Source organism: Pseudophryne corroboree, chromosome 9 (assembly GCF_028390025.1).
Source record: "Pseudophryne corroboree isolate aPseCor3 chromosome 9, aPseCor3.hap2, whole genome shotgun sequence".
Taxonomy (NCBI): Eukaryota; Metazoa; Chordata; class Amphibia; order Anura; family Myobatrachidae; genus Pseudophryne; species Pseudophryne corroboree.
The window spans coordinates 74129975-74143852 of NC_086452.1; the positions used below are offsets into that span (position 1 = coordinate 74129975).

A 13878-nucleotide genomic window follows, 5' to 3' on the forward strand; every position below is an offset into this window, starting at 1 on the left:
TGAATAGGAATGTCCCACACTCTCACGCAAACTTAAGACCGCCGCTGGGGTGCCAATCGAAGCCCCATCCCGCTAGGGGATGGACCCATAGTACAGTGCAGAGTTTTCCACTAGCCGTGGAAATGATAGCACTCTCCAGACAAAAAACAATGAAGTCAAAGTAATATCTTTACTCAAAAAAATAAGATTTTACTCACCGGTAAATCTATTTCTCGTAGTCCGTAGTGGATGCTGGGGACTCCGTAAGGACCATGGGGAATAGACGGCTCCGCAGGAGACTGGGCACATCTAAGAAAGATTTAGGACTATCTGGTGTGCACTGGCTCCTCCCCCTATGACCCTCCTCCAAGCCTCAGTTAGGAACTGTGCCCGAAAGAGCTGACACAATAAGGAAGGATTTTTGAATCCCGGGTAAGACTCATACCAGCCACACCAATCACACCATATAACACGTGATAGGAACCCCGGTTAACAGTATGATAACAAAATGGAGCCTCTGAAGAGATGGCTCACAACAAAAACCAGATTTTTGTAACAATAACTATGTACAGGTATTGCAGATAATCCGCACTTGGGATGGGCGCCCAGCATCCACTATGGACTACGAGAAATAGATTTACCGGTGAGTAAAATCTTATTTTCTCTGACGTCCTAGTGGATGCTGGGGACTCCGTAAGGACCATGGGGATTATACCAAAGCTCCCAAACGGGCGGGAGAGTGCGGATGACTCTGCAGCACCGAATGAGAGAACTCCAGGTCCTCCTCAGCCAAGGTATCAAATTTGTAGAATTTTGCAAACGTGTTTGCCCCCGACCAAGTAGCTGCTCGGCAAAGATGTAAAGCCGAGACCCCTCGGGCAGCCGCCCAAGATGAGCCCACCTTCCGTGTGGAATGGGCTTTTACAGATTTAGGCTGCGGTAAGCCTACCGCAGAATGCGCCAGCTGAATAGTGCTACAAATCCAGCGCGCAATAGACTGCTTAGAAGCAGGAGCACCCAGCTTGTTGGGTGCATACAGGATAAACAGCGAGTCAGTCTTTCTGACTCCAGCCGTCCTGGAAATATAAATTTTTAGGGCCCTGACTACGTCCAGCAACTTGGAATCCTCCAAGTCCCTAGTAGCCGCAGGCACCACAATAGGTTGGTTCAAGTGAAAAGCTGAGACCACCTTTGGGAGAAACTGAGGACGAGTCCTCAATTCTGCCCTATCCATATGGAAAATCAGATAAGGGCTTTTACAAGACAAAGCCGCCAATTCTGAAACCCGCCTGGCCGACGCCAAGGCCAACAGCATGACCACTTTCCACGTGAGATATTTTAAATACACAGTCTTAAGTGGTTTGAACCAATGTGATTTCAGGAATGCCAAAACCACATTGAGATCCCAAGGTGCCACTGGGGGCACAAAAGGAGGCTGAATATGCAGTACTCCTTTGACAAAAGTCTGAACTTCGGGCAGAGAAGCTAGTTCTTTTTGGAAGAAAATCGACAGAGCCGAAATCTGGACCTTTATGGACCACAATTTGAGGCCCAACGTCACCCCTGCTTGCAGGAAGTGCAGGAATCGACCCAGTTGAAATTCCTCCGTCGGGGCCTTCATGGCCTCACACCAAGCAACATATTTTCGCCAAATGCGGTGATAATGTCTTGCGGTGACATCCTTCCTGGCTTTGATCAGGGTAGGGATGACTTCCTCCGGAATACCCTTTTCCTTCAGGATCCGGTGTTCAACCGCCATGCCGTCAAACGCAGCCGCGGTAAGTCTTGGAACAGACAGGGTCCCTGCTGCAGCAGGTCTTGTCTGAGCGGCAGAGGCCAAGGGTCCTCTGTAAGCATCTCTTGAAGTTCCGGGTACCAAGCTCTTCTTGGCCAATCCGGAACCACGAGTATGGTTTTCACTCCTCGCCTTCTTATTATTCTCAGTACCTTGGGTATGAGAGGTAGAGGAGGAAACACATAAACCGACTGGTACACCCATGGTGTCACTAGAGCGTCCACCGCTATCGCCTGAGGGTCTCTTGACCGGGCGCAATATCTTTTCAACTTCTTGTTGAGGCGGGACGCCATCATGTCTACCTGTGGTTTTTCCCACCGGTTGACCAGCATTTGGAAGACTTCTGGATGAAGTCCCCATTCTCCCGGGTGGAGGTCGTGCCTGCTGAGGAAGTCTGCTTCCCAGTTGTCCACTCCCGGAACGAACACTGCCGTCAGTGCTAACACATGATTCTCTGCCCATCTGAGAATCCTTGTGGCTTCTGCCATCGCCATCCTGCTTCTCGTGCCGCCCTGTCTGTTTACATGGGCGACCGCCGTGATGTTGTCTGACTGGATCAGTACCGGCTGGTTTTGAAGCAGGGGTCTTGCCTGGCTTAGGGCATTGTAAATGGCCCTTAGCTCCAGGATATTTATGTGAAGAGAATTCTCCTGATTTGACCACAGTCCTTGGAAATTTCTTCCCTTTGTGACTGCCCGAAGGCTGGCATCCGTGGTCACCAGGACCCAGTCCTGTATTCCGAATCTGCGGCCCTCTAGTAGATGAGCCCTCTGCAGCCACCACAGCAGCGACACCCTGGTTCTGGCCGATAGGGTTATCCGCTGTTGCATCTGGAGATGGGACCCGGACCATTTGTCCAACAGGTCCCACTGGAACGTCCTTGCGTGGAACCTTCCGAATGGAATTGCTTCGTACGAAGCTACCATTTTTCCCAGGACCCGTGTGCATTGATGTACCGACACTTTTCCTGGTTTTAGAATGTCTCTGACCAGAGATGACAATTCCTCGGCTTTTTCCAGTGGAAGAAACACTCTTTTCTGGTCTGTGTCCAGAATCATTCCCAGGAACAGAAGACGTGTCGTCGGGACCAGCTGTGACTTTGGAATGTTTAGAATCCAGCCGTGCTGTTGTAGCACTTCCTGAGAAAGTGCCACCCCCACTATCAACTGTTCTTTGGACCTCGCCTTTATCAGGAGATCGTCCAAGTACGGGATAATTAAAACTCCCTTCTTGCGAAGGAGTATCATCATTTCGGCCATTACCTTGGTAAAGACCCTCGGTGCCGTGGATAACCCGAACGGCAGCGTCTGGAACTGATAGTGACAGTCCTGTACCACAAATCTGAGGTACTCCTGGTGCGGAGGGTAAATGGGGACATGCAGGTACGCATCCTTGATGTCCAGGGATACCATGTAATCCCCCTCCTCCAGGCTCGCAATAACCGCCCTGAGCGATTCCATCTTGAACTTTAACCTTTTGATATAAGTGTTCAAGGTTTTTAAATTTAAGATGGGTCTCACCGAACCGTCCGGTTTCGGTACCACAAACATTGTGGAGTAGTAACCCTTTCCTTGCTGAAGGAGGGGTACCTTGACGATCACTTTCTGTGAATACAGTTTTTGAATAGCCACCAACACTGCCTCCCTGGCAGAGGGAGTTGCCGGCAAGGCAGATTTTAGGAAACGGCGGGGGGGAGACGTCTCAAATTCCAGCCTGTACCCCTGAGATACTACTTGAAGGACCCAGGGATCCACTTGTGAGAGAGCCCACTGTGTGTTGAAAAACCTGAGACGTGCCCCCACCGTTCCCGATTCCGCCTGAGCAGCCCCAGCGTCATGCTGTGGACTTACCGGACGCAGGGGAGGACTTCTGCTCCTGGGAACTAGCTGTGTGTTGCAGCTTTTTCCCCCTTCCTCTGCCCCTCGGCAGAAAGGATGAGCCTCTAGCCCGCTTGTTTTTCTGGGGCCGAAAGGACTGTACCTGATAATACGGTGCTTTCTTTTGCTGTGGGGTAGCCTGTGGCAAAAAAGTCGATTTCCCAGCAGTAGCTGTGGAAACGAGGTCTGAAAGACCTTCCCCAAAAAGTTCCGCCCCTTTATAGGGTAAAACTTCCATGTGCCGCTTGGAGTCGGCATCACCTGACCTTTGCCTAGTCCATAACCCCCGTCTGGCGGCAATGGACATAGCACTTATTTTTGATGCCAGCCAGCAAATATCCCTCTGTGCATCACGCATGTATAAAACCGCGTCTTTTATATGGTCAATCGTTAGCAAAATATTGTCCCTATCCATGGTATCAATGTTTTCCGACAGGGAGTCTGACCACGCAGCAGCAGCACTGCACATCCAAGCTGATGCAATAGCGGGTCTCAATATAATGCCAGTGTGTGTGTATATAGCTTTTAGGGTACTTTCCAGCTTTCTATCAGCAGGTTCTTTTAGGGCGGCCGTATCCGGAGACGGTAGTGCCACCTTCTTTGATAAGCGTGTCAATGCTTTATCTACCCTAGGGGGTGTTTCCCAGCGTGACCTATCCTCTGGCGGGAAAGGGTACGCAGCCATTAACCGTTTAGAAATGATCAATTTCTTATCTGGGGAAGTCCACGCTTCCTCACATACCTCATTTAATTCCTCAGATGCAGGAAAAACTACTGGTAGTTTTTTCTCACCAAACATAATACCCTTTTTTGTGGTACCTGGGGTATCATCAGAAATGTGTAAAACATTTTTCATAGCCTCAATCATATAACGGGTGGATCTATTGGAGGGTACACTCGTCTCATCATCGTCGACACTGGAGTCGGTATCCGTGTCGACATCTGTATCTGTCATCTGAGGTAGCGGGCGTTTTATAGCCCCTGATGACATTTGAGACGCTTGGACAGGCACAAGCTGAGTAGCCGGCTGTCCTATGTCGTCAAACCTTTTATGTAAGGAGCTGACACTGTCACGTAATTCCTTCCATAAGTCCATCCACACTGGTGTCGACCCCGCAGGGGGTGACATCACTTTCACAGGCATTTGCTCCGCCTCCACATCATTATCCTCATCATACATGTCGACACAGCAGTACCGACACACAGCAGACACACAGGGAATGCTCTTACAGAGGATAGGACCCCACAAAGCCCTTTGGGGAGACAGAGGGAGAGTATGCCAGCACACACCAGGGCGCTATATAACACAGGGATATCACTATACAGAGTGTTTTCCCCTATAGCTGCCTATAATATATATATACTGCGCCTAAATTGTGCCCCCCCCTCTTTTTTACCCTTTCTCCCAGGACTGCAGGGGAGAGCCAGGGAGCTTCCTTCCAGCGAAGCTGTGAGGGAATAATGGCGCCAGTGTGCTGAGGGAGTTGGCTCCGCCCCTTTTTCGGCGGGCTTTCTCCCGCTATTTTATTGTTTCTGGAAGGGGTTAATATACACCTATATAGCCTCTGGGGCTATATATGGTGTTAGTTTTGCCAGCCAAGGTGTTATTATTGCTGCTCAGGGCGCCCCCCCCCCCCCCCCCCAGCGCCCTGCACCCATCAGTGACCGCAGTGTGTGGTGTGCATGAGGAGCAATGGTGCACAGCTGCAGTGCTGTGCGCTACCTTGGAGAAGACAGAAGTCTTCAGCCGCCGATTTTCCGGACCACCTTCTTGTTTCTGGCTCTGTAAGGGGGACGGCGGCGCGGCTCCGGGAACGGATGACGAGGTCGGGTCCTGTGTTCGATCCCTCTGGAGCTAATGGTGTCCAGTAGCCTAAGAAGCCCAAGCTACCACTACTTAGGTAGGTTCGCTTCTTCTCCCCTTAGTCCCTCGTTGCAGTGAGCCTGTTGCCAGCAGGACTCACTGAAAATAAAAAACCTAAACTATACTTTCTTCTAGGAGCTCAGGAGAGCCCCTAGTGTGCATCCAGCTCAGCCGGGCACAGAAATCTAACTGAGGCTTGGAGGAGGGTCATAGGGGGAGGAGCCAGTGCACACCAGATAGTCCTAAATCTTTCTTAGATGTGCCCAGTCTCCTGCGGAGCCATCTATTCACCATGGTCCTTACGGAGTCCCCAGCATCCACTAGGACGTCAGAGAAAATGGGCAAAACAAGTCAAAAACAGTTCCACATATAATGGTAATCTCTCACCAACGTTTCGGTCCCCATTCACCTTTCTCAAGGTGTCCAACAATCCAGCTGTGTCACAGAGTCAGAAATGTGCAATATACATGAACTGGAACCGGTTCCACTTCATGTATATTGCACATTTCTGACTCTATTCCTCATTATATGTGAACTGTTTTTGACTTCATCGTTTTTTGTCTGGAGAGTGCTATCATTTCCACGGCTAGTGGAAAACTCTACAATATATATATATATATATATATATATATATATATATATATATATATATGGATATGTATGCGGCAGTTTTCTGTGTACTGTATGTGCAGAGACAATTTGCATATTTCACTATATGGGGGACATTTACTAAGCAGTGATAAGAGCGGAGAAGTGAGCCAGTTGAGAAGTTGCCCCATCAACCTATCAGCAGCTCTGTATAATTTTATAGTATGCAAATTATAGATGTTACTTCAGTGCTGATTGGTTGCCATGGGTACTTCTCCACTGCCTCACTTATCTGCTCTTATCACTGCTTAGTAAATGTCCCCGTATGTTTTTATTGTAGCATTCCAGTTACAATATGTGCATTCTGTACATTCCACTTACAACTTATCTGCTAATGTTTCCCCTTTATCCCCAAGTAACGTCTTCCAGAACAGCTCATATGCAAATTCCACTCGTGGAGGCTTGAACGGGATCAGCTAAAATAAAGAAGAAGAAAAAAAAGAAAAAAATATTAATGTAATTTATATAGTTTTATTGAATTCTAGCTTAAGACTGGTAAACATCTAGTTATAATAAGTAGGAAGTTCATAATTAAGGAGGAGATGGTGATGTAATGATCCGGGGTTCCAAAGCCCAATACTCATCATGGCACTGTTACTCCAGGCCAGGGGCGCTTTAAGAGAGGAGGAGGCCCGGATGCGCCATTTTCATGGTGTTTTAACACCGGAGGGGTGAGTATTTAGAAAATGGGTGCAGCGTGTGCCGTGGGGCCCCCTCTGGACTCAGGGGCCCGTGTGCACTGAACACACTGCACCCATTATAGATACACCAGTGCTCCAGGCTCTCTGTGAGGTCCACTGCTCTCTGTCGGTCCTCTGGGTCTCCTCCTGCACCGTAGCCCGACAGCTCTCCAGAATAAACACCGCCATGGGCCCCGATATTTTGGAAAATGTCATCTTACCACACCAATGGAATCACTAATTTTGCTCATCTGATCTCAACAACCAATCAGAACACCGGAGACCCTATTTCAGCACTTCCTGAGCTGCTGTCAGGTGACAGTACAACATCATTCATGCAGACGCACTCCTGACTCAGCAGTACCCTGTGCCTTTAACTTGCGGTATCACCGCTTTTTGATCTAGCTGTTATTACCAGTCCCAGCCCGGTTCACTTGTTACACATATTTATGTTCCAGCCTGGTTCTTCTGTTACACATATTACCGGTCCCAGCCAAGTTCACTTGTTAAGCATATTACCGGCCTCCTTTTGACATATTTGCCCCTTTAGACGAAATTGCTCATAACTCTAATTGAGTACACCTTTACATCCAACTCATGTCCCATTATGAGCAAGTCACAAGGGTAAATGTAATAAGGTGCAAGAAGCCAGAGGTCCAGGATTTTGTCTGAGAATGGCCCTATTTTTAAACTACCAAACATTTCTAAGGCAAACCAGGTTGGTTTTGCCTTGTAAATGATTGGCGCTTTAAAAATACGGCCATTCTCGGATGAAACACCAGCCCTTCAGCGTCTCACCCTATTTCATTTACCTCAAATCATGAATCTAAAGGGTATTCCAAACTGCATTGAAGTCTATAAGATAAATGAGCACTTCCCATCTATTAAAAATGTACAATCAATGAGGTGAAAATATGGGATTATAAGTAACCACCACATGTGAGCTGTTCATGCTCAGGTAGGAGAACGGCGGCCTCTATCATGTATACCAATGGAAGTTACAGGTACAGATGTCACACTTCAGCATACAGGTAGACAAGTGCCATTAATGACCCCATCTGTGTCCTCCTCTCACCTTGTGTCCAGCGTCCTCTAGAAGATGTTTAGTTTGTAGCAGAACCCGTCTCATACCGGGGTGTGGCTGGAAATATCCGTCTTCTTCATAATATCCAATGCGGAGAGGTTTGGTAGAGGAGTAGATCTATAGAACAAAGGTCAGTGGGATGAGGTTGGGTCATAGCGCAGGTCACTATGGGGGACATTTACTAAGCAGTGATAAAAGTGGAGAAGTGAGCCTGTGGAGAAGTTGCCATGGCAACCAATCAGCATTGATGCAACATTTAAAATTTGCATACTATAAAAGTATACAGAGCAGCTGATTGGTTGCCATGGGCTGCGTCCCCACTGGCTCAGTTCTCCACTTTTATCACTGCTTAGTACATGTCCCCCTAAGTGTCAGGAAAGGGAATTATAATTTCTCTGCTGAGCTCCCATCATCTAAACAGATATATCTGTGTTTCTGTTGTAACCTGATACCATTGTTGTGATGGGTAATCTGTGGAAATTCGTATTAAGTTTCTAACTCCCAGGGGGACATTAGGATCCCCTTGCCAATTCCCATACACTTCACACTTATTATATGTGTAGTTCTCATTACCTTCTCATTGAAATAAATAGGTGGTACACTTGGGTCTAGCCGAAACATCTCATCACACAATAGAGCCTTCATGGAAAGTACCAGAGCGTCCACATCTCTGGCTATAGGTCCACTGCATGTTCCCACTGATATAATAGACAAATGGTTAATATGTACATTACATAGTAACATGGTAACATACTTAATGAGGTTGAAAAAAGACAAGTTGTCCATTGAGTTCAACCTGAATTATATTATATTCCATATTCTATTCTGGTTAAAAGCTATATCCCTGGACATCTTTTTCTGTTAGAAATTTATCTATCCCATTATTAAAGAGTCCACCATTACAACCTTGAGTCCACCATTACAACCTTGAGTCCGCCATTACAACCTGTACATTGTACAGCCCATTAATGTCACACAAAGAAGACCCTCCAAATAAATGTGCGGCCATTTTCACTGAGATATAGTACTGCGGTGCTCTTACACCCCATTACACTGATATACAGTACTGCGGTGCTCTTACACCCCATTACACTGATATACAGTACTGCACTGCTCTTACTCCCCATTACATTGATATACAGTTCTGCGCTGCTCTTACACCCCATTACACTGATATACAGTACTGCACTGCTCTTACACCCCATTACACTGATATACAGTACTGTGCTGCTCTTACACCCCATTACACTGATATACAGTTCTGCGCTGCTCTTACACCCCATTACACTGATATACAGTACTGCGCTGCTCTTACACCCCATTACACTGATATACAGTACTGCACTGTGCTTACACCCCATTACACTGATATACAGTACTGCGCTGCTCTTACACCCCATTACACTGATATACAGTACTGCGCTGCTCTTACACCCCATTACACTGATATACAGTGGCACGCTGCTCTTACACCCCATTACACTGATATACAGTACTGCACTGCTCTTACACCCCATTACACTGATATACAGTACTGCGCTGCTCTTACACCCCATTACACTGATATACAGTACTGCGCTGCTCTTACACCCCATTACACTGATATACAGTACTGCGCTGCTCTTACACCCCATTACACTGATATACAGTACTGCACTGCTCTTACACCCCATTACACTGATATACAGTACTGCGCTGCTCTTACACCCCATTACACTGATATACAGTGGCACGCTGCTCTTACACCCCATTACACTGATATACAGTACTGCACTGCTCTTACACCCCATTACACTGATATACAGTACTGCACTACTCTTAGACCCCATTACACTGATATACAGTACTGCACTGTGCTTACACCCCATTACACTTATATACAGTACTGCGCTGCTCTTACACCCCATTACACTGATATACAGTACTGCACTGCTCTTAAACCCCATTACACTGATATACAGTACTGCGCTGCTCTTACACCCCATTTCACTGATGCACAGTACTGCACTGTGCTTACACCCCATTACACTGATATACAGTACTGTACTGCTCTTACACCCCATTACACTGATATACAGTACTGCTCTGCTCTTACACCCCATTACACTGATATACAGTACTGCACTGCTCTTACACCCCATTACACTGATATACAGTACTGCACTGCTCTTACACCCCATTACACTGATATACAGTACTGCGCTGCTCTTACACCCCATTACACTGATATACAGTACTGCACTGCTCTTACACACCATTACACTGATATACAGTACTGCGGTGCTCTTACACCCCATTACACTGATATACAGTACTGTGCTGCTCTTACACCCCATTACACTGATATACAGTACTGCGGTGCTCTTACACCCCATTACACTGATATACAGTACTGTGCTGCTCTTACACCCCATTACACTGATATACAGTACTGTGCTGCTCTAACACCCCATTACACTGATATACAGTACTGCACTGCTCTTACACCCCATTACACTGATATACAGTACTGCACTGCTCTTACACCCCATTACACTGATATACAGTACTGCGCTGCTCTTACACCCCATTACATTGATATATAGTACTGCACTGCTCTTACACCCCTCTTACACCACGTTCTGCAGTTCCTATCACACCATCACAGGCTTCTATTCTCCAATCCCTTGGCATTTTAAAAAGAAAACACAGGCGCATTCGTGGGAAGCGAGCAGGCCGGAAATGTATTTCCCCCGGTAACCATCTAAGTCCTTTGCCCACCTGTTCACCCCCATACTCAAAGAACAATCAAATAGAAGTGATACCCAAAAGACGGCCCTGTGTTTGGAAGGACAGAACTGTCAACTCTCACTTTGTGACCCCCATACCCAGAGCTCCTGCACTTAACATAAAGAAAACTGAAGGCCCTCTGGTATGCCCAATCAGGTCAGTCCTTTGTAATGCCAGATCTATAAGAAACAAGACTGCAACAATTGCTGACCTTATTGAATCTGCAGATCTAGCCTGTATTACAGAGACCTGGCTAGATGAAAATGCAGCACCTATATTGGAGGCTGCAGTACCAACAAACTACTCTGTCATCCACAACCCAAGACTAGACCGCAGGGGTGGCGGGGTGGCTATCTGCTTCAAAAAAGAACTTAAACTTAGGGTCCACCCTATTGAAACTACTCGCTCATTTGAGTGCATTGCTGCCCGGAGTTCGACAGGATTAGGTTTCAGAGTACTTCTCATTTACCGGCCACCTGGAGATGGAAAGATATTTCTACAAGAAATTGCAGACACTGTTGCTGGCCTGGTTCTGGAACATCAAAGATGGCTCATCCTCGAGGATTTCAATGCATGGGTGGATGATGAGCTCTCACGCCTTGACCAAGACCTCCTGTGCACAATGAATGGTCTGGGCTTCACACAGGTCATTCCCTCTGCCACACATAAAAGTGGTCACACTCTCGACCTTGTCTTTCAGATTGGATTAGAAGTCACTGACCTAAAAATAAACCCAGTCATCTGGTCAGACCACTACTTCCTCTGGTTCTCAGTTGCAACCCCTCAATTAAGATCTCTGCCCGTGGAGTTGACCAGGTATCGTCCAAGGAGGGGTATGACTCCCCAGGCTCTTGCAGCAAATCTGGATCTCTCTGCTATACTGGGTGCCTGTGAAGATCCCTGTTCCCTAGTCCGTTATTATAATAGGGATGTTATGGCTGCAATTGATATTATCGCCCCTGTGCGTTTAAGACCTCGTAAACCACAACGTCAAGCTCCATGGTTCGACAGCAGTGTTAGTGAGCTCAAGAAAAGGGGGCGTAGACTGGAAAGACGATGGAGGAAGACTAACCTAGTGGATGACAAAATAAAACTAATAAAGCATAACGAAGAATATCAATCGACAATCACTCGTAAGAAAGCACAGTTCCTGTCAAATGAGATCACAGCAGCAAACAATAGGCCAGCTCAACTTTTCTGCACAGTGGAGATGCTTTGCAAGCCAGCATGCCTGCAGACTGATGAGACCCTCTCCCAGGCAAGATGCAACGAGTTTGCAAACTTCTTTGCAGATAAAATATCCACCATCCGGGCTGGAATCTCCACAGTGCCATCAAAGGAGTGCCAAACTACAAAGCCTGCCAATATAAGCTACCTGCCTTCATGGACCAGCTTTGATCCAGTGGATGTGAAGGACACTGCTGAAATTGCTCGGATTTTGCGTCCCACCACCTGTGATCTGGACCCAGCCTCAACCAAGCTTCTAATAGGTTGTATGGATATAATTGGTCCTGTCTTTACAAAAATTGTTCAATGCTCTTTGCAGACAGGCATTTTTCCTGGACCCCTAAAGGAAGCAATTGTTAGACCGCTTCTTAAAAAACCTAATTTAGATCCCGACTGCATGACCAACTACAGACCGGTATCAAACCTTCCTTTCCTAGGAAAGGTTATTGAGAAAGTCGTTGCAAATCAACTGGAAACCCGCCTGACAACCCATGATATTTATGATCCATTTCAATCAGGATTCAGGAGAAGACATAGCACTGAAACAGCCCTGGTGTGTGTGTTAAATGATCTTCTGATGGCAAAAGACAGAGGTGACTGTTCAATATTAATCCTTCTGGATCTCTCAGCAGCATTTCATACCGTGGACCATGGGCTTCTGACTGAGCGACTGATACATTTCTGTGGTCTGGATGGCACAGTCCTAAGCTGGTTCAAATCATTTCTCACAGGCAGGTCACAGAGAGTATCATCTGGATTATACTCATCACCACCAGTGCCATTGCCATGTGGTGTCCCACAAGGTTCTATACTATCCCCCATGCTTTTTGCAGTATACATGCTCCCATTGGGCGAAATAATCAGGCGCCATGGCCTGGTCTACCACTGCTATGCAGATGATACACAACTGTACTTGTCCTTTGCTCCGGGCACTGATAACCCAATAGCAACCCTAAATGGCTGTCTAGCTGAACTACAGGAGTGGATGAGCGCCAGTTGGCTGCGACTGAACCCGGATAAAACAGAGGTCCTTATGATACGACCGCAACATCAAAGGAGAAGACTGCAGCATAGCCAACCAACTGGACTTACACCCGGGGATTCAGAATTACAGACCAGTGATCGTGTGCGGAATCTTGGCGTTGTCCTGGATGGTGGCTTGATACTTAAACATCAGATATCAGCCACAATCAAATCCTCATTCTTTCACCTGAGGAACATAGCCAGAATCAAGCACTTAATTCCCTCAGATGATATGCCAAAAGTCATACATGCATTTGTATCATCTCGTTTAGACTACTGTAATGCCCTCTACCTTGGTCTACCAGCAAAAGAATTGCAGCGCTTACAGCTGGTGCAAAACACAGCTGCCAGGCTATTAACCAACCAGCCCCGTTCTAGCCACATAACACCCATCCTCTACTCCCTTCACTGGCTGCCTGTACGATGGCGAATCATCTTCAAGATTGGCTTACTGAGTTTCAAAGCATTACATGACCAAGGCCCAAGGTACCTGAAACAGCTTCTGACCCCATACTGCCCCACTAGATTACTGCGATCTGTAGATGAAGGACTTTTAGCAGTACCTAGAATCTACCGTAATTCATCTGGGGGTCGAGCTTTTAGTCATGCGGCTCCGACTCTATGGAACTCACTTCCCCGCACAGTGCGAGAGGCCCCAACTATAGAATCCTTCAAAAGTAGACTCAAGACTTTTCTGTTTACTCAAGCATTTTCATAATGTCCCTTTTAGTATCTTCATGCTTCTGTATTTTATGAAAATGTACTTCATTATTTTCTGTACTATATTATGCTATGTATCTGTTAAGCGCCTTGAGTCCTATTGGAGAAAGAGCGCTATATAAATACAATTATTATTATTATTACACCCCATTACACTGATATACAGTACTGCTGTGCTCTTACACCCCATTACACTGATATACAGTACTGTG

At 46.7% G+C, this 13878-nt stretch overlaps 1 protein-coding gene across 3 annotated transcripts in view; it reads right to left on the reverse strand.

Annotated features, from left to right (window-relative positions):
* Positions 1-13878, reverse strand: part of LOC134957542 (fatty-acid amide hydrolase 1-like) — a 175313-nt gene that overhangs the window by 77567 nt on the left and 83868 nt on the right. For all 3 annotated transcript variants that reach the window (XM_063939519.1, XM_063939518.1, XM_063939520.1), the window contains 3 exons: positions 8501-8625; positions 7919-8044; positions 6485-6579 (listed from right to left, as the gene is read on the reverse strand). In XM_063939519.1, coding sequence (XP_063795589.1) covers positions 6485-6579; positions 7919-8044; positions 8501-8625 — 346 coding nt within the window. The remainder of the gene's footprint in view (positions 1-6484; positions 6580-7918; positions 8045-8500; positions 8626-13878) is intronic.